The 24,660-nt window shown below is 35.9% G+C and overlaps 1 protein-coding gene across 1 annotated transcript in view; it reads right to left on the bottom strand.

Moving 5' to 3' along the window:
* Positions 1-24,660, bottom strand: part of Ptx1 (pituitary homeobox homolog Ptx1) — a 160,610-nt gene that overhangs the window by 119,438 nt on the left and 16,512 nt on the right. The window contains exon 2 of the mRNA XM_067760917.1: positions 8,059-8,865. Coding sequence (XP_067617018.1) covers positions 8,059-8,551 — 493 coding nt within the window. The 5' untranslated portion in view covers positions 8,552-8,865. The remainder of the gene's footprint in view (positions 1-8,058; positions 8,866-24,660) is intronic.

The following is a 24,660-nucleotide window of genomic DNA, read 5'->3' as shown; positions in this document are numbered from 1 at the left end:
CAAAAATTATTCCGCTTGCTTTGAGAATGAACTATGTCGAGGTTTACGCAGTTCAAAGCATGATGTTACAATTTTCAACATTACTATACCGAAATCGATTTGTTTGTTGGGTGACCCATATGGAGTCGAAGAGTTGTGAGCCATAGAGAGCAATATACTGGTAAGCTTGGACAATCGGATAAAGGGTGACTCGGTAGCTGCAAATCCGATCATCATGTAGAATATGATCGGGGTCACTGAGGAAATTGGTGTAACTTACTGTTATTGCTTATGTCATTATTGTTGTAGCTATCAATTTGAATAATGGATCGGCAGCTAATTTCCAAACAATTTCGGTTATTGAACAAAACCACTTGACTCAGTCAGACATAACTATCGAATTTCCCAAAACCACTTGCAGGCAGGATAAGTGTATTCAAAACAAATACATACATAAGAATGGAAGGGTGGAGGGAAACCCTTGTCATAACTGAGTGATGACCATTGAAAGGCAGCAGCGTCCTTTAGTCTACCCATGCAGCTCAAGTGGCAAATGGCAAGTCAAAGTGGACGAAGTGCATATTGTTCAGATACAAAAGAATATGTGGTTATGTTTATGCGCTTGCATACCTAAGTACCTAATTACATATGTTGTAAAATATATAGTCATACTTACAGACATAAACATGTTTTTGTTATTTGTAAGTAACAATCCCACAAAAAAATTTTCATCTTGTTCTCTCATTAGATCAAAAGTGGATCAGTCTAAACGTTGTAAGGAGCGTTGATCTACAATCGTGACGTATTAGGTTAAGTTCATCGAACCGTACTGTGCCGCGATCATATGTTGTATTAGATCATAGTTAGGCATGCCCATACCTACAAACAATTCATGTCCTCCGTGTTGAACCAACCTTCGTTTGTTTGTTCGCAGTGTTTTATTATTTCATAAGTTCCAGTATTTTCATATATTTGGGCACTAGCTAACGACGGTGTTGCGCGCTTAATGGTTTGCATATTTTCGCTCTCTGGCGAGTTTTAAACACTAATATTCTCATAACCAACACCCCGAGCCATGCTGCACCAATACCTAGAGTAGATCTTACTTTATAATGCTCTAAACGTGATATGAACCAAATGACCGAGTTCGTTTGACATTTGACAATTTGACATTTCAGCTTTGTAACAATTGTAGAAAGCAATGCAAGTCTCGATAATTAAATACAGATGAAGTGGTCAACTTTGCAACACTCCTGGTTGTTGTTTTTGTTGTTGTAGCAATGCTCGCCCCACCTAATAGCCGCGATCGATCACAAATTGTCATCAATATCCTCTAACGGGAGTCCAAGGAAACTTGCCGTTTCAACAGGGGTGGACCATACGGAAAGGGGTGTTAGAGGCGTTGGTTCCACATTACAATTGAAGAGATGGTTGGTGTCATGTGGGGACACGTTGCAAGCGGGGCATACATTTTGTATGTCGGGGTTGATTCTGGATAGGTAAGAGTTTAACCTTGTCACTCCTGGTGACAACCATAACTGCCAGCCAGATCCAGTTAGCAAGTACCAATCAGAATATTTAACTATCCAAGAGACAGCAGGTAGTAGCATAAACTTCGCGCAAAACTAGTTTATTACAAGTACACTGGAGAGCCCATTACTTAAAAATTAATACGATAACGCGCCAGAAAAATACACACTTCTAGATCGCTCTCACAGAGCCATGAGGTTTGTATCTAGCCAACTATAAGGTAAGGCTAATTTTCATATGATGCTATGATACTATTTCTTTCTGCTTACTACCCTACAACCAAGAAAAACTGATTACGTATCACGAACCGAACACATATAGCCTATATAGTTCCAATATTGTTTGACTAATTACCTTCGATACAGAGACTATGCTGGCAGACTTGGTATGGGTGACGGTTTGGGGCCATCCTGGCATACACCTTGGGAGCATTGTATGAGCTTCATGGTTTCAGATTATTATTGGTATAAGAATTCGGGATTAATTCGGATGTAATTCTATACGACAGCATGACAAAGATCCGAGAGAATATTTTCTGAATAATTCCAAAAACTATATCTCGATAATTTCTGGGTTTCGAGATGTTTCTGACATCATTTCAATACTTTTCCGGGATCAATTCGGGTCTATACACTATTAAGAATAGATCCAACTATAAAAACCGAGCCATTCTTGAAAAAAATATCGCTTGTCGCTTAGAGTTTTCCGATTTAGATATTTTTTTTAATATTTCAACAACTGTTTCAGCATCATTTCCCAACCATATAGGATTGTTTCTGAACTGTTTCTGGACAATTTCAATTATTTCGAGAACTATTTCTGTACAATTTCGAAAGGTTTCAGATTCTAATTGGGATAGTTTCAAACTTTTTGGGAATCAATTCGGAAGTATTCCAAAATCATTTCGGGGTAATTTCAAGGGCAATCCCTGGCAGCTCAGTGTTCCTGGTGAGGTTCAATGTAGTACAAACATATATACGTACGTTAGGAAAACTTATGTTCCTGAATGGTTTCAGATTCTTATTGGGATAGTCTCAAACTCTTTCCGGATCAATCCGGAAGTATTCTGATATCATTTAGGAAATACTTTGGGGATAATTTCAGGGACAATTCCTGGACCATTTCTGGTAAGCTCAGAGTAGTATAAACATACAGGCGTGCGTAAAATATACTTATGTTAAAAAATTCATCTGTCCCGTCCAAGGGTTTATAAACCACAAATTAACAGAAACTAATAATTTTTTAATAAGGCTTTAGTCGGCTTTTTATCCGCAACAACCTATGTCGACAAGTTATTGTTTTATAATCAGCTTATTATCGATAGCTAAATATTATCATGGTGTTATTGGCTTGTAATTGCCGAGGCATCGGCTTTTTATTGGTTTCTTATCGGCTTGTTGTCGACGGGTAAAATATGTTATATTTTGGCTTTATTGTTATGTTTCAAAACAAACCGGTGAGTTGTCGTTAACAAATCGATAACAAGCCGATAAATAATTGATAACACACCGATAACAAATCGATAACTTTTTTAAAATATCGATAGCAAATCGATAACGTTTCCATAATAAATCGAAAAGTTTTTGCTACCAAATTGATTACACCCCAAAAACAATTTGGTAATACAACATAATCAACAACAATACAACAAAATAACAAATCGATAATCTTTTTATATGAACGCACCTAGTAATACTCTTGATAAACTTGATTGTTTATCAGCTGTATTATTGCCGAACAACATTTTTTGATTGTTATACAAATTAAAAAATGCCAAGACTAAGTGAAAAATCAAAACTAAAACGCCTTTACTTGCTGATGTTGGAGATTTTTGATGAAAATGCCGTCTGTAATGTCTGCAAGGTTGCATTCCTTTGAGTTTACCGCGTTTACACAATGAAATGTGCGCGTAAATTTATACAAATTGTGTAAATGATTTTTCATACAAAATTTGACAGCTCGTGCGTAAACTAGATAAATTTATACGTTTACACACTTTATAAGGCATTTATACGGTTACATGAGTCCCCCTAATGATTGCACAATGATTACGTTGGAATGTTCCATGTATTTGCTTTTGTTTTATTTCTTTACCACAATCATCCCTCCGTTGTTAGCATTGACTATCTACGTTTACAGCGCGCTCGACATCATCAAGATGTCAAAGTGTTGTTGCTATTGTTTTTATGTTTGACGCATTAAAATGCGTGAAAAATGTTCATTTGTTTGAACAAGTGCAGAGCACGAAATAACAACAACAATTACATATACTCAGTACGCTCTTGATTGAAGCTGATCTGTTGGTGGAGTGGGTGGTTGTTGGTTGATCGGATGCCTTCTCTGCTTTAATTCCATCTGCTGAAGTGTGACTGAATGGCATTGCTGAGGTCGCGCGAATTTTAACACTCGCTGTCAACACTCCGTTGAATCGTGGTTTTGAATATTATTGGGCAAATTACAACGGAAACGTCATACCTATATCAACATTGTGGAGCAACGTTTGTGTGTGCTTTGTTGTTGTTGCTGTCCCTTTTACTGCCATATTAAGAGCGTGAACGTTTTCATGAACCATAGTGCACCCGACTATGTTATGTAGGTAGCGGGAATTGTAACAGCTGTTATTGACAGATTACTTTGGCATAATTGTTTCATTGTTTGAGTCATTCGTCTGATATTTACATAAATACTCAATATGTGGACGAATTCATATTTACGCTGGTCGCAATTTTCATAAACCCATTTACTTTAATATATTTTTAAATTACTCAAATTAAAAGTGGTCAATTTATCTGAAACATATAAACTAATAATTACTTAGACAGGTTGCCGATAAACAGTTTATAAAATATATAAAAAAAATGCTCTCTCTTCCTCTGAGTCGGGATCGTAAACGTCTTGCTTCAGGACGTCGAATGCACTGGCTGTGCTTTCCTCACAACATGTTAAATCTTGTCCGAGGCAAGTGTCTGGGTACACAGCCGGTCATTTTGCAGGGATACCGAGTTAAGGTGAATTTGTGTTCACATAATGAATACTAGCTGCAAGGCTAGGCTCGTTTTACTCACAAGGAGGATCGAGTTCCCTGAGTTTAAACCACCTCCAATTGAGGGATTGCCGCTGATACGGAATCGGGATTTTAGTTGACCACAAGCTATCCTGACAGCTAAATGTAGAGCACACTGCTGGAAAAAGATCGACTGCTTTGTATTGCAATTGGGCTGCTCTTTTCAAGGACAGCAGATAAGCCAGTTCTCCTCTATGGCGTATTTTCCTGTTTTCTTATAACCAAAATTAGTCTAGTGTTATGATGATAAATCGGTTGACATTGTTAGCAAACTGGCCGCAGATGAATAATATAAACTTGCGAAGCATAAGTGCTCAAGCATTCCAACTGGCTTCGGCTGTATTCCCAGTTTGGATTGCTTGCCTCTATTGCTAGTTGTTGTTGTTGTTGTAACGAAGGCCTTGGGGAGTGTTATCGATATTGATGATCATCTGCCGGATGCAGATCCGGTACGTTCTGGTAACAAGCACCATCAAGGTACTAGCCCGACCATCTCGGGAAGGATTAAGTATGACCACATGAAACCTTCAAGGCCATTACGCCCTCCCACCCCTATATCCATGAGGAATTTGGGGTCGCAGAGCCTCGGCTGTTGGAGAAACAGAATCCGCCACTGGTAGGTGAGGTTGACAATTGAGTTGGAGAAACTATATGTTGCGCTGGCAAACCCCTCCAGAGGGTTGCGCTACACAACCCCTTGAATCAATTTGGTATTTTAGTCACCTCTTACCACAGGTATACCTGCCGCGAGCACATTCTAAGCCCCCTAACCCACTGGAACTATTGATAGTCTTACCACTTACTAAAACTTTAGGGAGAAGTGGGGTTTAGCAGCTCATCTCCACTCGGAGACAGATTTTACCAATTGTAAGTGCCGAGTTGGGAACATACGTTCAACCAGACTCTTCCCAATTAGTCTTCAACAAGCTACATGCTCTTCCATTTGAACGGAAGTAGGAGTGAAAGATCCATTTTGTGTACCTCTGTCAGCCTGTTAAGAACCCATGATTTGCCTTTCCGTGATGAGCCGACTTCATCAGCTCGAGGTATAAAATATATCACTTCAATATTTTATTGATATTCAAAGGAATTTCCTCGCACACCTTATCTTAAGTGATCGTCTCGTGCCGATAGTTTCTGAACTTCAAGTCGAGAGAATCAAGCTTCTCTACAGCTAAATGCTGATACGAACAAAAACAACAATTAAATAATAATTAAAACGATGTTTCCAGATCTATTGTCCTTCAGCAATGATCGTGAACCTTAATATTAACCTCAATATTAAATAAAATAAAAATAATCAATACTACTCCAACATTGATATGTACGATCGCCCACAAGATCAATGCGCGTGATCTTCACTGACTAAATATCGTGTGTTTATGTTTGTTTGTGACAGTATGAAGGGCGGACTATAGCGAAAAGATCACCTAACTTGACACACACACTCACAAGCACCTGTCACCTTAAGAGGCGACTTTAAACGAGAATGCTTCAGACGTTGTTAAGGAACTAGTGAATTATGAGCTAATTAATTATTTGTTAATTTGTTAGTTGCCAGATGTAATTATCGCCACAGAAAGGCAAGGCATGAATTGATTTTGGTTTTTACGTTTGATGTTTTTCTTGGCAAAGGAAAGCAATGAAATAAAATTGAGTGTGATTTTTTTTTAAGTTAAGAACACTGAGATAGAACATTTCGGAATTAAATTGGAAGATTGGATTTTTAATCCTTTGCTATACTAGAGCTGTTGGTAGAAATAAAAAGTTCGAAACTTTCGTAAAATTTTCTCGAATTTTTTTATTTTTTATACCTTTGTATTAAGTCGCTTTCATGTTTGTCCCCTCACTTCCATACGAATTTTTGACCCACAGAAAAGTCTTTTTCGGTAACTTCCCGTTGAGTTAGGCCCTTGATACTTAGCGCATAGTTCAGATCTGAGAGACATTACAATGCAAGTGAAAAAAAAAAAAAATGAAAATTAATTTTAAAATGGAAATTTTGCGATCGACTTTTAACTAAGTTCTCCGTGATCCAGATACTTGAAACTTAGCACATAGTTTGCTAGTAGATTGCACTACAATCCGTGGAAAACAAAATGCCGCCAGGTGGCAGACGAATCGAGATAAACGAAAATCCTTTTTTCAGGGAATCTTGCAATCGATTTTTGAGTAACTTCCCGGAGAGCTCGAGATATGAAACTTGAGCCTTAAGTCAGAACCCGGTGACAATGCAACGTTTTATGAAAAAAATTCCGGTAGGTGGCGCATGGATCGAGATATTAGGAAAATTAGTTTTAATTTGGAAATTTTTCAATCCATTTTTAACTAACTTCCCGGTTACCTAGAGACTTGTAACTTAGCACATGGTTGGAGGCCCGGTGACAATACAATTTATAGAAAACAAAGTTTCGCTGGTTTTAAATTGGGAATCTTGCAATCGATTTTTAACTAACTTTCTGGATATCTAGAGACTTGAAACATGAAATATAGTTTAAAACTCGGTGACAGTGCAATGCTTGATCAAAAAATTTGAGCTACGTAACGCACAAGTCGAACTATTTAGAATGCCCTAATACCTTCATGCCTAGCCTCCTGAGTGTTGCAGGCGTTGTAGAATTCCACCTCGTTGAAGGCTCAACTCAATGCACGTCCTTGCATACTTTTAGGCGTACGCGACCTTCACCACGATCCTTTTAGACTTTCAGGCGTATGCGAATTTCACCACGATTTTCAGCTGTGCAAATTAAGTAGCTGACAAACGAGGTGGATTTCTATTGTTTTCGCCAGTGTTGTCAGCGAAAACTCCACTAATTCTCTTAAATCTTGCTATTTTGAACAAATAAACAAAGATAAGAATTTTCATTTAGGAATTACTTAAATTACTAATCAAAGTTGCAATTGCCTTTTTATAGGCAGTACTAAAAAATTGAAAATAAAAAGATGATAAAAAAATTTTAAGGACTACCTCTATATAAATGGACCAAAAAATAGAAGGCAATTTTTCCTTTAATACAGACATAATCTTGTTGAATTTTGACTAAAAAACTTTAACAATAGTTTTTGGAAAAGAATTTTGGAATTTAAAATGATAAAGGTAGAGTGCGTGTTTAAATTTTAAATAATCAATTAGTTAATCCCAAGTACATGGTTTGCCTTAAATTGAAATATTGCGCTCCACTTTTATATTTTTAAGTACCAAAATTCTTTTACAAGAGCTATGGTTAAGACTATGTCTGTATTAAAGAAAAATTGCTTTCTATTTTTTGGTCTATTTATATAAAGGTAGTCCTTAAAATTTTTTTATCATCTTTTTTTACCTTTTATTATTTGAAATTTCCCACCGCTGGCGACACAAAATTAGTGATCGTCATCTTAAACGAACTTGCTTTTCACCATCACATATAAATATTTCACGAAAAATTACTTTTTTCAACCACCCTAGTAAAATACTTACTACTTAACCTACTTATTTTAGTACTTACTTCTTAGTTTCTCAAGCGGTTCATGTTTCGGCGTATGTGGTGGCACAACAGCATGATGTGGATGTTGCGGATACCCCAAATCCTGACCGGCTGAATGATGCAAATGACTTAAGCTACCAATTGGCATTAAACTCGAAATGGCGGGTGAAATGCTAACAGAAGAATTAGAATCGTGCAGACTATGATGATTGTGTAAATGCTCTTGGCCTGTGGACGAACCAGCGCTACCATTCACTGTCGAACTTCCAGTACTACCGCTACTTAACGCAGTACTTGTTGTATTGGTACTCTCTGCTGAACCCGCCGAACCAGCACCAGCTGCTGTACCAGCGCTAACTAAATCTTGCAAACACAAACCAGTCGACTCGGCGGACATAGCTTCGAGGCCGTTAAGTGCACCACCACCACCACTGCCATTGCTGCCTGAATTAGGTACAATACCATGACCACTGCCAGCAGCGACGGCACCACCGCCGCCACCGGCACGGTCCATACCTAAATATGTGGGAAAAATGGTGGAAAAGCTTTGTGCCACAGCTTGGTGTGGCTGATGATGATGATGATGCAATCCGGCCGTTTGCTGATGCGAATGTGGATGCGGATGCAGTGGTGGCAGATGATGATCTCTGCCAGAGAACTTCGTCGTAACGACGTCCTTAAAATGTTGCAAAAATGTAGTCGTCGTGGTGAAGCCGGTATAATCTAACGTTGGTGTAATATTGATAGATTCTGTTGCGTTCGATATGTTATGTTGCGTCAAGCCGTAGCTGAAACGATCTATGTGTTCGATTGTTGTTTTGATTCAAACTGGAAAAAAGAAAACATGATGTTACATTAGTAATTTTAAGCTAATAGATATATATCTAAGCATATTTTTTATTAGTAATTGTGTGGATGACACTACTTATACAGAAATGTATGTAAAGTGGTTTCCTCTCTTACCCTGTACGAAAACTACGAGTCTGTTTGTTTTTCAACAACTACACTGTCTTATCTTCTGTAAACTAATGCAGAGATGCTGATGAAGCAAACTTTACGTAGCACGATTATCATTGTTTATACAGAAATATTTTTAAATTAATAAACACATTTCGTTAAATACACTTAGTTCAAGGTAAAATGTGACAGTCTCTTCTTTTTTTAAATTTATTTTGTATTTTATATTATAACTAGCAGACCCGGCAGACGTTGTTCTGCCCTAAATTTGGCCTATATGCATACATTTTAATAAGCTTTTTCCGTCTAACTCTACCCCCCTCCCCCTCTTCACTTTTCCCTAATCCTTTTATTCACTCCTCCCTCCGTTTTTTTCGCTTCATTTATCTCCATATTCGTCTCTTTCTCAGTCTCCTCCTTCTCTCTTTTCTCTTCTCTCAAGTTCTTTCATCCCTTATTGCCTGTCCCAGAGGGTGGTATGTATTTTGTTCTAGTCCCAGTCCCAGTCCCACTACGAGTCTCAGTTCCAGTCCGTTTCCGGCCTACTTCCCGGAAAAAAGGGTCGTAAATACTAATATAGGCAAATTTATATACCAAATTTCAGGCAAATCGCATAGGGCGTATGTAAAAAGGTATGTGGGTATTATTAATTCATGTCCTTATTTCGGCTTCGCGTGCATATTTATCAGTTTTGCCAGGTTGATGCTACTAAATCGAATATCACAATGAAAATTACTTTAGAGTTCTCAGCAACGGCTTTCATTTGATTTCAATATTACCCACACATTCTAGGGGTACCAAGGTCCATTTTTAGGCCTATATCTCTAGACCCTGTACGTCGATCGCAACCAAAGCTATGTAATAACCACCGCGTGAGGTATACGCAACTTGTGTGAAAGCTTGAACAAAATCGACCGACGCATCTCTTCAAACATAGACAACCAACTAATACGCATTTTAGCCTTTCTTTTTATATATATAGATTTTTATTTTTCACACTTCACTATAATATTAAAACGAAATGCAGATATTCGTTGTTTTCAACATTCGGCTTAAAAATTGCACATGGAACAACTAAAGACTCTCCTGAATTAAAAAAAAATGTCTTAGTACCTCTAAGCCGCGGGCCCCTCAGAAACCCCGGGCCCGGCGGTAATCCCCCCATTCCTCTCCCCCCGTCTCGACGGGCCTGGTGATGTGCTATACTTGATATCATTTGCTATAATATTTTTTATTGACAAGCACGTTGTTTAATTAAACACCAACCAATTACACGGAAGTACCACCTGAAAATATGAGTTCCGGTGCGTATACGTAACATTTTATTAACACATATATACATTTAAAAAAAATTGCAATAAAATAATATTGCGACTATAAACTGAGATACAACCTATCCTATGTTTCAAGTTAGATCAAACTACACACGGGGTGTAAAACAAATTCAAAATCGGTTCGGTAGTTTAGAAGTCCATCGCGGACAAACAATGTGACACGTGATTTTTATATATAAAGATTATATTTAATTATAACAAAAAAATAATAATAAAAGAAATACTAAAAAAAATTTAATATGATAAGATAGTTGTTTCGACGCTGCCAAAGATCGCTTCGGACATCTTTGTAATTTTAGCTATTAGAAATTTATCCGCCCTCAGTTGCGAATCGACTCAAGTCGTCAGATCTCTTATCCGGTTGGCCTACCGCAAAGCTTTGCGTGCATCTGTTTGTATCCTGCTTAACTTAGTTCATCAGTTAAAGTTGTTGTTTTGTATTTTTTTTTTTTCATATTAAATCAAAAGGCTGAAAGCCTAAGTCTGTATTGAATTTTAGACCCACAAAGTATAAATATAAGCTGGCTTAAAAGCTATGTATGTATGCTGAATTTTAAGAAACTATTTTTAAGAAGGCATCATCCTTTTTTCTACATGTACATATAAATATATAATACGTGATGAAAAGAGGAAAATCTACCCAGAAATGCGCCAAATTGAACACTATGACATGCACAAAATACCCAAGTAAGTTTTCTTAGCCCACACCGTCACAAAACTTAAAAAAACTTACGAAAAGCAGGAAAAGGTCTAGAAAAGTCAATTAAATATGATTAGATTGAAACGGACGGCCCGTGAAAACCTCACATAAACTGAATAAGTCCATAGTCCTACCGTCCAAACTGAAATTCCCCTTTCAAAACCCAGGACCTACGTTATGAAAAAACTCCGTCCGCTTTGCATATACCACAAGCTCTCTAGAACATATGCTACATGCTGCTTCTAGATCTCATAGCCATGTAGCAGGAGCTACTGAACGCATAGTTTTGCCATAATAAGTCACCAAGTTCCGATGGAATGCTGAATATAGCCCTTAAAGCAGCGATAATTTCCAGAACATCAGTATTTACAGTTCTTTTCAGCGCCTGTATCCAAGAAACGTCCTTCCTCGCTTATGCAAACGTCACAGACTGCCATTTTTGCTGAAACCTAGAAAGATGCCCGACCAGCCTTTTTCATACTTCCCACTTTGTATGTTGGATTAGGTACGAAAGATTATCGAGTGCATTATTAATGGGTGTCCGAACCTTGAAAAGCCCAGTTGGCTTGTCAAATAATGAAATAAATAAAAAACTATTCATGCGATTTAGCTGCGAAAAGATTATCTTCCAAATTGCGTCATGCTCCCTTTAATTTTTCCTAAACAATGGCGAGACTAGACCTATATGTTTTTATGCAAACCTCGAACGACATCTACAAAACAGATGAATTTTCACTTAGAAGCTTGTCATGGCAGAAATAAACTCGGAGTATTTGCCCCCTTAGAAAAACTTTTTTCTAATTGAAAACACTTTTTTCCAATTTTACCATCCCTCGAGGATCTGTTCTTGGGCCAACGCTAAGGAACAAATCGACTTTCCCGAAGGCACACAAATTGTTGGCTATGCAGGCAATATTGTAGTCGTAGCCGTGGTCAAAAAACTAGATCAGCGCTATGCATTATGTAATGACGCCGTAGAAAGAATAAAGGAAAAGTTGATCAATATAGGGCTGGAGATATCTATCAACAAGACAGAAGTGGTGTTGGTGAGCACAAAGCGGACTTTAGACGAATATCAAATAAATTCTAAGCCTGACTTGAAATATTTAGAAGTAAACAATGACTCAAAATTAACTTTTAAGGAGCATTTTAGGGCGATGGGAGAGAAAGTTGCTAAAGTTAGTAAGGGCTATATGCGAACATTGCCCAACATCGGCGGCACAAGCAAAGCTATCCAAGATTGTTCAACCGACACGAAACCCCTTTCCCCTGCTCATGCTCAACGGAGCCAGCATTAAATATATATATCGTTCTAATTTGTAAGAGAAAGTTAAAAAAAAACGCTTCAAGAAAAGCTCAGCATAATTTTCCGCGGATGCTGTCGCATCAAGCTAGTTTTTATTATATCAAAATATAAAAAAATTTAGCATTGTATGGAGAGATTAATGACTCACTGTATACTTTCTTTCGTATTGCATTCAGTTTATTTAACAAGTTTACAAATAAAATAATGGGCTTAACCTTAACAGTAATTTACAACACTTAGAAGTGATTATCTGAAACACAGCTTCTAACTAAATATACGAAGCCACCAAAAAGATTTGTGAGTAATTATATCTCTACTTCAAATATCTCCCTCTACTTCTCTTATCACAGGCAATTAAAAGATTTAAAGTTGTAAACGGGCGTGCGCTAATTGCATGCAACAAAGTTTGTAGACAGTCAACCTTTGAATCAAATCAGGTTTTTTATTTGTACAGCTCTGAAAATAAAAATAAATGTAAGGCACGATAACTTCCGAAAGCGCGACTCCGTTTAGAAAAACTTTCTTCTAATTGAAAAAACTTGTTTCCAAAATTTTGATGTTGATTTGTATGGGGCGGGAACCCAGGATGTTCGGTGTGGTAGTCGGAGCATGCTATCACCACAGCACGGCGGACACCTTTGTACATCTCCGCGTTCTTTTATATTCGGGCACTCATAAAAAAATTTATTCAATTTCGACGATTTTTGCGCAAAAACTGAAATTATTGCATTTCTGATTAGTGTAGTGCAATTATCATATATATTATTTCTAATTGCTGTTTTTATGTACGGGTCCCTTTTTCGCTATTATTTGGAATCCAAATCTATAAATAAAGTTTTAGTTGTAAAGATGGAGATTCGGGCTATTAGCGAGCTTTGGGCAATTTTGGTCGTAGTGCTTTTGTGTAGCTACATTTTATTAAAATAACTTCTTAAAAATAAACGATTGTGAGCACGCAAAAAAATCTCTTTGTTTAACATTAAGCTAATCGTTTATCAAAAAATTTCCACCGTTTCCGTTAAAACACTTCGAAATATTATCGATAAAGAAATTGACTTATCTTGTTTGGTTGATTTTCCGACAGGGTGGATAAATGATGTATATTGGAACGATTTTCCGTCATCTCTTTTCAAATTTGGTTTTGAGACAAACCGGTTTCGGCGTTGTGCCATCATCAAAGAAAATAAAGAAATTATCAAGATAAATTGTATCTCGTATTTAACCGAAACGAAAAGCTTCCTTAACGTTAAAAACGTTAACAAAAACGTGATACTTTACGTTTGAATTGTGCTGGCAATGCTGTAGCCATGGCGAAGCCGTAAGGTGGTAACAGCGAGCGGACATACACACAAACTATATGTAATTTGTTTGTGCAATTCGTTGGTGGTAATGTCAAAAATACTGTGAGAAATGTTCGTACTGTCAAAATTCATGAGAAAAGTTGCAATCAGCTTGGCTAATGCTTTCACCTTTAATGACTCCCCCATCAATCAGCTTTGCCAGCATAGTTTGAAATTAATAATCAACATAAACTATTTGATTTCGTTTTGATATGGCAGAAAATCATTTCGTTAATTTGACGTTCTTAACGTTAATAAACGAAACGAAATGACTTTGTTTCGTTTATTAACGTTAATTATCGTAACGAAATGATATCGGATTTTTTAATCGTTGATTAAGCATGCCTGGTTTGTACTATGGCACTATTGTGAATATTTGCACTGCATTGCCGGCAGTTGCTACTATGCGCCAAATGGCAGCGCAAGCTGTAAATTTTAATTGATTGATAGAACAGCTGATTTATATTGGTTGCACAAGATGCGCACGGGTCCGGCTCGTTTTTATAAATTCAATTTAAAACTAAACTTTTTGTTATTTTATTAAATGGTGAGGTAAAAATTGAAACAACCCGATATCAGGACGGACAAGGCGACGGTTGTTTTTGATTTTACCTTGCAGAAGGAAATTGGGAAAAAGTTGATTAACAGCAAGACGTGGTAATATTCTGATGCGTTTGTAAACAGTTTCATCAACGTAGGAGTGCGGGTTCAAATCCCACTCCCGGGAGAAAAAGCCTTGAAGAAGATTACAAGGTATAATCGAAACAGTTGTCGACTTGTTCGTCCTGATGTCGAATTGTTTAAATTTTTTCCAAACAATTAATTAAATAAAATTTAAATAATTTGCTTGCAAAAAATGCGTGAATGCGTTTAAAAGCAAACGGGCAATCACCACTTTGCAATAACAACTAATGCGGCAGTTACCCACCGACGTGTGTCGTACGTACGGACGTTTGTCGTACGAAACACGTTTGACCGAACTCTCAAGCCCGTAGGAATCAATGTGTGCGTCTGTGTACATGTACATAACATATTTGTGTGTGTATTGTTTACAGCAAAGCACTGTTGCCATTGACCATTTTGCATGCATGCTTATGGAAACATCCACTTTTGGAATTACAAATTTTCATGGTGCAAATGGCAGAAACAAATACTGAAAAAGAATTTCTAGTTCATTTATTTGTAACCTACAATTTTATATAATAATTTTAGGATATTTCAACAAAATTTTAAACAATCTTTAGGCCTTTTTGTATAATAACTGCAATCGGTCAAAAATTAGCGCACAAACGTTTACTAGGCAACTCTGTCTAGTGAGAGAGCGATCAGCTGACACGTTCTTACGGAAAAAATCAAAATTGTTTTGCTTTCTACGTTCCGGGCTACGTACGTACGTGCGTTGAACGTCGATGAGTTTTCGTTTACATTGCACACTCATAAGTTAGGTCGTGTCAGCTGACACGTTTTTTCTACGTACGTTCGTGGGTAACTACGGCTTAACTATCATAGCTATGTAGTTGTTGTTGCTCCTACAAATTTGTTGTTTTATATTTCAGTGACAAGGGCAGTAAATGTTCAAACAACATACATAGTTTCAAAAATACTTAACTTTGCTGAATCTTGCACAAACATTTGTGCAGCGATAAAATAATTTCTTTTTTTTTTCAAACCCTCTATGACTTTCTCGTTAATTTTGACATTTCACCATTGTGGATAATATCCACAATACACTTCACTGCCAGAGATACCACTTTTTGCAATTTTACAAATTGAATAAATACTTAACAATCACTCATTCGGCAATGCAACCAATAATCGGCAAAAAGTCGGCAAGAGGTTGCCAATCGCGCTACTTAATAAAAATATGTACTTTTGTAGAACGACCTGAAACTTTCCTAGAATGTTCTCAGCACATTTTAAGCAATTACTTTGATATGAACATACATACATATGTATACCTATGTAGATATATTAGACTCTACAGAAAATGGGCATTTTTTGGTGAGAAATTACAAAATTTCTTTGATATACCTTTGTATGTATGTATGTATACGTCTAGACTCTAGAAGCCAAAAGATTTCAAAAGAAATTTAAATAAACTAATTTTAAAAAATTTTTATTGTTTTATTGAAAACAATACTTACATTAAGTAATAATAATACTAAAAGACAGAGAATAATTAGGTAGGTCCCAGGTACTAGTCATCACACTCCTCATCAATCTAGGGCATTGATCAGACAATTAAATAAAAGCGTTCGACGCGTCAAATTGCTATCGATAGTCATAAGTAAGACCAACTGAACCTTAATCAGGTTATGCTACGCCTCACATTTTCAGATATTTCACGCGCCCAGCGCTTTTATTTAATTGTCTGATCAACGCCCTAGATTGATGAGGAGTGTGATGACTAGTACCTAAGACCTTCCCAAATATTTTCTGTCTTTTAGTATTATTACTACTTAATGTAAGTAATGTTTTCAATAAAACCGTTTAACTTAAATTTTTTTTTTTATTTATTTTATTATATGTGCTCCAAAATATTTTGACGACTTATGTGCTCCAAAGTATTTTGATGTCACTTCTACCGGACTGTATATAATATTTGTTCAAAGAGCCAAATCGGTCATACAAGTACGAGTTTTTTGAATATATCAATTTTTGCGACACCTAGCGTGTATTTTTTTTACTAAAGTGGTTTTTATTTCTGTATGTCAAATATGATTTCCAAATATGAGCGAAATCGGATCACAAATACGATTTTAGTGAATATCTCGATCCTTGCGCCACTTAGCGGCGCTTTTTTCTTATTAGTGAATTGTCATCGGGTTCTGAACTATATTCCAAGTTAATTACAAAATTCGCGCTGGCCGGCCAGCCGTGCAGCCGGTCAAGTCAACCTAAATAAAACCGTTTAAAAAACGAAGATTGTACACACCCAATAATATATTTTCATTCAAAATAATTATAAAAATTCAAAATACTATTTCTCTGGGTAAGTCTCAACTGTTTTGGTTAAACACCATAATGTGTATGTTTGTTTATCAGGAACTGCGTACAAATTTATAACACACATCCGTTTTTGCACAATAGATAATGGTTTTTGGTGTCTTATCTAGGTGTAAAAATATTTACACTCTACATTATTTATTGCTTTTGCTGGCGTTTGGGTTTTTTCAGTGGCGTAACTATACCATCTGGGGGCCCGTGGCAAATTCTTTTGATGGGACCCTATAAATAAAAATACTCACGTTGTACTCAGTTTAATTTTAGTAAACTTCGAGATTTTCAGCGTTCTCAATCAAACGTTGTGTATGTCCCACTAATGTCCATAGACCTCCTCCCTTAGGCAAGAGGGAATGGACTGTAGGCCATGCTAGCCCAATGCGGAGTTCTGAATGCATTTACAATGAAATAAAAATAAAAATTTTATTTCAATAAGATATTTATTCAGAAAAATATTTTTTCGAGATTTCTGCTCCAAAAGTGTCTATAACAACATACAAGCTTAAAGAGTGGGCTATAGAATTTTCAATAGACATAATAGCCAAGTTACATAACCTGTCTTGTCGCATAGAGTTTCTTAAGAAGGTTTCTATAAATTCTTGTTTTGAAAATGATCGTTCAGCACTAGCTTTAGTCACAGGAGTTGAAGATATATCAGTAATGTAGTGTATACCATGATACAAAAAAGAAGGTAGTTCCACTCAAATTTTTTTGACGTATTTTTGAAGTTTCATAATGTTTGTTGTTTTGCTAGAAGCGTTGCCATACCGTTACTACTTAAGGCGAAATTGTGGTTTTTCGGGATGGAAAATTCCTTTAGGATGAAAACGCAATGGTCATCTGAGACAATAATAATAAGCTTTACCACGATTTATGTGCATACATATCAATTGAGAATACAGTAAAATATTCAATTTTATTGAAAAATAGTGAATAATTACTCATACATTGGTTAGTGACTCATATCTTTATGGCAGCTTTACCCCTAGACAGAAAAAAATACACGAAAAATCCTATTGCTCTAGCATGGCCCTATTATCATGTCCCTACAGTAAATATTTCTCAAGGCATGTTGACAAAAATTGTACCTCCAAAGTCTGCACATCTATTTCAATGCTAAAAGGGCACAGAATGTGTAGAGGCGGGGCAACCCCAAGGTGACCTCTGTTACAACGGGCAAAAACACTCTCATAACTAGTGGCTACCTGCAGAGCTACAGGGTAATGTTCTCCCTAAAAAATATTGTAACGATTCCCTCCTAAAGCGCAACGCTTGAATTATACAATAAAAAAAAAAAATAAAAAATGTGGACTTGTAGCCTATTTATCAAGAAATTGCGGAGTCGGTTTATAAGGACCTTTCAGCAAGCAATTGACAAACGTGTATGTTTTGTCAAAATAATCCGAGCAAACGTACGGGCTATATTCCCTTGCTTTGCATACTTCGATCCATGTTTCTTCCACCAAAACAATTTTCGGGAGCTCGAAAACTTATTAAAAACCTTCTTTCCTAGGCTGATATTTCGTATTAAAATATTTCCAAGGCATGGGGTTCATTGTTTTTTCTTTTTTATTTAAAATAACTATGAGAGTAATTTAGTCGTAATCGTTAATATTAAATCCATCAAAATTAGAAAAATTCGTAAAATTGTTCATTCTGGTAGCTTGTTTTTGGTGAAGTTGTCATTGTCCCCGCAAAAGTCAAGTGGCGGGGACAAGTGGAACTACCTTCATCTTTTGTATCATGGTGCATACTTCAGGAAAGCTGCAAGACATAAAATGAAAGACACAAAATTATTATTAATAAATCAGTAAGTTCTCCAATACACGATGATTATTTATTTTCTTTGTCTTTCTATGTCTTTTTTTATATATTTGAACCATATCTTTTTTTAACCGTAGACCTACCGAAAAACAGCTTCATAATTCTACGTTTAGGGTCGTTTTCCACCCGAATATATTTCATATTGATAAAATGAATTAAATGCAATATTTGAAAGTTGATAACTTATTTTCAAACATTTATATTACTATTAATGCATTTGATGCATACATTACGGTTGTGACTTCGTTTACAGACATTTTTTTTTTTTTTGCAAATAGCACATATCAATTCGGGTTTGTTTTCTGAACTAGATTTTTTCAGTCACACAATAGTGACACCGTGCTCGTTTCTTGGGCGGCTCCGGGTACTGTAGTTGTGAGCTACTGGACTGTGTGTCAGCATTATTATGTCCAAATCATTCAATCCACTTGAAGTGATTTCTCCTGTACCATGCTTCCGAGAGGCCATGTATGGTTTTGTCAAATCAAGCGCAAGGTCGCGTAAAAATATTTTACGTCGACTATTTTTTTGGGCATCCACCCAATCCTCATTTATACTCATCCATATTATTAAGGCATTTAAGGCCGAAATATCGACTATATTGGAAAACACAGCCATTGGCCAACGATTAGTTTTTCTTTGACAGTTGTAAGTGGCTAGCATTTTGTCAACGGTATCAACGCCGCCTTTAGTTTTGTTGTAGTACTCGCTTAATTCCGGTTCTCATTTTTTGATCTGAAAATAACAGAAAATAGGAATTAGTACTATGAAGAGGCGGAAAGTAGCTACCTATTCTTTACTTATACACTCCCGCCAAGAGAATAACTGCAAAGTAAGCATGCAACAAGTTGCGATTGATTCCTTTGTGGTGTTGGCAAAATAGATGTTTACCATAAGCGTTCGTATTTTTTCAAAATTATGTTTTCAATTGAAGTTGGAAAGAAAAGTAAAAATGCATCTTTGATTGAATCCACACGAGCACTGTCGTATCTTGTTACTCCGGGTCGCAAGTTCAAAATGTTGCAACTTCTTCCTCTTCCAGCTATGTGCAAGTATACTCATTCAGTTAGGAAAATAGACACAAATACATTACCTTCAGTTGGGGGTGTTGTACTCCAAGATGTTCCATCTTTCGATATCACCAAATCAGCAGATTCCCCTTCTGATATATCCTCACTGTCGCTTTCAGAGGACTCGGTCAGTCCAACATTGAGATTATTTTCTTCAGGGTTATACTCTGTATCACTTTGACTAAATAACTCATAATTACCGCTTTGGTCATTGTCACTATTTAGAAAACTCGCGATTTGTTCCGCAGTAAGACGCGACATTTTTATTTTTCTTTTTATATAGCCTTTTCGAAATTTCACGTTTTTATCAATTGGCATTGAATTTCAGCTGTTCATAGAAGCAGCTGATTTCATTAGAGTTACCAACAGTTGCTAAAAAATAAGTATTCAATTGGGAATTTTCGTAAAAATAGTAGTCTCTATTCAATGCTGAATAGAATGGAACGCAAATTTAGTACGGGTCGAAAATGACCCGAAGCGTAGAATTATGGAGTATTTTTCTCAGAGCCACACCATTATGACTATCAATTTTTTTTTAATTCGTTCATTTCAAATCATACTTAAAAGTCGATAACTCTCAGACTTCTAATTTTTCAACATATTGAGTTATAGCCACGTAAAACAGCGTTTCTGGTCGTTTTTTGTTTATTATATTTTTCTAAGGGAAACTGAAAAGAACGGAAGAAACATTTACTGGCATATTGCGATGGTACCATTTCGAAAACCGCCACGTAATCATCATCAGCCAATTTCGTAATGTTATCAAAGGTTTCACCGAGATTCGAACCGCGAATCAGACGATGAAACTGCAGTTGCCTTAACCACTATGCTATCCTGCTTTTATTTGGTTCCTGGCTTAATTCAATTTATCTCGTTTCTACACTAACAACACAATTGAGACATTCCGTCTCTATATTTACGTGTTATGTACATTTGATTTTGGAAAATTTTCTTTTTCGTTGCGAATGAGAAGCTTTGTAAACTCGTGCTAAGTTTTACATATTTGTGTCTATGTTCGCGGTTCGAATCTCGGTGAAACCTTTGATAACATTACGAAATTGTCTGATGATGATTACGTGGCAGTTTTCGAAATGTTACCATCGCAATATGCCAGTAAATGTTTCCTTCTTTCTTTTCAGTTTCTCTTAGAATATTGAATATTCAATTATTATAAGCCGGTGTTAAGCTAATTCTTAAATAATAAGTATAAGTTGAACACACCATTAAAACAAACAAATATAAAAGTGATTTAATAAAGTTGAAGGCTCCAAAGCACTGGTATTTGAAAAAAATACCATTCATTGGAATGAAACGCCATTGCTTTTATGTAAATATGTTCACTTTGAACAAACTTTCCGGATCTTGGATGCGCTCATCTTCTCAAAGCTCATCAAAATAGTATATTACCATCCTCTGACGAGTTTTCGAAAATTCAGGGGTGATGGACCATTTTTCTGCTACACTACTCGCTTCCCTTTTTTAAATTTTTTCAAATTCATGTCGATTCTTCTAGGCAAATTTTCAAACGTTTTACTGCATTTGAAAGATCAGTGACTTTAGACTGAAGTGCATAACAACAACATAACAACATAACAAAATTGTAGCTTTCAATTTTCTTTTTGAGTGAAACAGCTTTATTTTTCCATCTGATTTTCAATTTAACAGAATGTTTTCGTTAACGCATTTTGCACTACCACAAACCGAGCTTTTAAAGCAAACACGATATCATAACGTCCTGCCAATCTAGTGGGGTTTAATGTTTTTATTGTTATTAAAGTTGAAGACTCACTTTCTTTATTAGATATAAAACTTGATTGTTTCAAAAAATATTTGCATAGCAATAACCCCTCTTATGTGTAACGCATACATCTCTAAAAATGAATCAACATTTTTTGTTTAGTTTGGTTGAAATGCTCAACGATTAGCTTGAAATTGTATTCAGGTCTTTAGTTGTCTCACTTTGGACTTTAAGCAGAACTTATAAAAATATGCTTTTCAAATAAAATAAAATACTCAGGTACAAAGTAAAAAAAATATTTTTGAGATCGCGCCCTCTTGGTCCGGGCCCTTTTGGGTCGGTGGCCTGTGGAATCTTGCCAGCCCTGCCACTATATTGTTAGGCCACTGGTTTTTTTGTTTCTTCCCAATAAACGATTCGGCTTGACTGACATTAGAGCTTAAGCTAAGAACTAAAATACTTCTAAAATTTCAGCCGTTAATTCGCAATAGTTTCTCAGCTTGATAAATTGCTATTTCTCAGTTTTAGAAAAAGTATGCAATCTGGGATAAATTTAAGAACTATAAATGTCTAGGGATGGAGAATAATTGGATAGTGATGTTGGAGAAATGTAAATTTCAACTTGAGAAATATATGTACATATTTTTTCGCTGTTTGTTTGGTCATTGATTCAAAATACCTATAGACCTACTTGGCTTAGATAAGGGTAATGCTAAATGCGGATAAGGGCAATGCTGTGGCCCGGGCAGAGATTAAGTTTAACTGATAAAAGAATTTTAAAATAAGCGGCGCTATTTATCTTCAAAAAGATTTAGGCCGAGCTTCCTTTTAAATAAGTTTTCACTGAGAAACTTTTCATAGCAGAATTACACTCGGAGTGTTAGCCAACTCACTGTCGAGGGGCGACTAAGCTTAGAAAAACCCTTTTCTTATCGAAATAACCTGTTTCTTAATTTTTGATGTTGCTTTGCCCGGTAATTGCAGGACCTTCGGTGTGGTAGGCGGAGCACGATAACACCACACTACGACATCCGCCGTCAGATTAAATGTTCTGCAAGGGGCCTAAAAACCAGCGAAAACTGTACAAACGAAAATAAACTGTACAAACTACTTTTCATTGGTTAATAGAGAGACATGTCTTTTTGAGTTTTCTATGGTTTTTTTTTACATATTGGAAACGTTTTCATTTAGTTTACCTAAAATAATGTTTAAGCGCCAAAAGTACAATTCCTTGAAAAAAATAAAATAAACGTATACTATTTCGCCAAAATAAAATTCTAAAAGAAACTAATATTAAAATCTTTGATTTCTTTTTCTTAAAGAAATGCCGCGTTCTTAAAATGAGATATTGCGCGAACATTTTGCAACTGTTGCTGATAGAACTGCATCATAGAAACTTCCGCATGTCATTCTTTATTCGCAACAACTGGCAACAATTGGGCACATCAAGGGGGTGCAATTCTTACTATTTTTCGTTTTGGGAAGCGGCTGTTTATCAAACCAAATAACATGACCAATTGAAACCTTTAGGATTTTGTTATGCATTGTGTTCATATCACAGTAAGGCTCATTAAATTTTCTTCGTATTACGGAAATCTTTCCGATAGCTTTTCTATGGAATTCTTATCCCCATCCCATCCTTTTCCACATCATATATGATTCCGAGCAATATATACACATAATAGGAGACTTATAGAGACCGCAAATCGTCGGATGGACTTTTCACATTGACGACGGTGGCACAAACCACCACGAAAATAAATAGCATGGGCTACTTGATTATAAAAGACAGCAGCAGAAGATATGAATTATTCGAAACAGTAGCAAAGCAGTAGAAGAAATTACGAAACGAAAAAGCAGGCATGCTTAACGAACGAAACGATATCATTTCGTTACGATAATCAACGCTAATAAACGAAACGAAGTCATTTCGTTTCGTTTATTAACGTTAAGAACGTCAAATTAACGTTAATTAACGTGACTTCGTTTCGTTTATTAGCGTTGATTATCGTAACGAAATGATATCGTTTCGTTCGTTAAGCATGCCTGCGAAAAAGTAACGTACAGTAAAGTTTATTTTCGTGCATTGCTAACAAATAAGACATAAAAAAGTTGCTCACACGCCAAGGTGAACCAAATTAAACAACATAAATAATACGCAATAATTGGCAATTTGCACATAAATTAACTACAAACTAAAAAGCTTATTCTCGTAAAATACGATGGCATCTAATTAGTTTCTAAATAATGCGAAATCAAATTCCATCGGTTTAAATTGACCTGAGAAAAGGTGTCTTAGGTCTAAATGATAACATGTATGTGGGTCTTCACACACCAGATGATTTCTTTGCGCTATTAAAACCTAATTTTGATGATTTTACTGACATCGCTTATTAAAACGCAGATCATCAGTTACGATCTTAAGTCAGGTCTGAAAGGAGAAGAGAATCACTTTATTTAACTTTCCTGTCCACAAGGTATTCGCTTTCCATATTGACCGAAAAGAAATAAACAAACATAATAAGCAGGTCCCTAATGCATAAACACACGTTCAAATATTGATTTTATTGGAGTAATATTATTCAAATTCCCTCTTATCGGTGTATAGAAGATCCAAATTGTTTCCATCGGAATCAAATTAGTGTATTATTTATTTATTTTGCAGCTTTTGTTTATCTGCATTGAATTGTAATTGCCATTATTCTCTTTACCTATGCCAAAGGAGATATAGTGCAGACAATTGTCCAGAGCTTTCTAGTTTAATTACTGAAAACACTATCTAACAATGATTCCTGTTATTGATATTAGAGAAAAGTTACAAAGTTTACAAACGGCGATTGTTACTAGAAAATTTTTATGAATTTTTATGAATTTCATTTCTTCCTTTCATGAATTTTCTTTCTTTTCGGGAGCTGAGTATTGAACTCCAAATATTCAACATTCATACTAGTGTAAAGGCAGATGCCTTTAACCACTCAGCCATATGAGTGTATTGCCTTTTTGTTGCTATAAAAGAACACCATTAGGTTCATACTAATTCTATATGTTTTTAATCCTAATAATGTGGAATATTTATAGGCGCGCTCAAGAGCTTAGTAATATTGGACTTATAGCATTGCTTTTATAAGCAGTAATTCCGCTGTTCACTATTATATAAATGGTTCCTTAATAGCGAAATTAAGTATGGCATGTTGATTTCCTGAGAATTTTTATATATCGTCGCTGCGCTAACGAAAACAGTTATGTGTTTTTTTTCAAATTTTTTTTTATTGCATATTTTATTATCACTATATAGAGCCCACATTTCTACATATGCCGTTTTTTTTATATCTCTTTTGGTTTAGAAGTGAT

Source organism: Eurosta solidaginis, chromosome 1 (genome assembly GCF_040869045.1).
Source record: "Eurosta solidaginis isolate ZX-2024a chromosome 1, ASM4086904v1, whole genome shotgun sequence".
Lineage (NCBI taxonomy): Eukaryota > Metazoa > Arthropoda > Insecta > Diptera > Tephritidae > Eurosta > Eurosta solidaginis.
The sequence above is the reverse complement of the archived record's forward strand: the minus strand, read 5'-3'. Positions and strand labels throughout refer to the sequence as shown.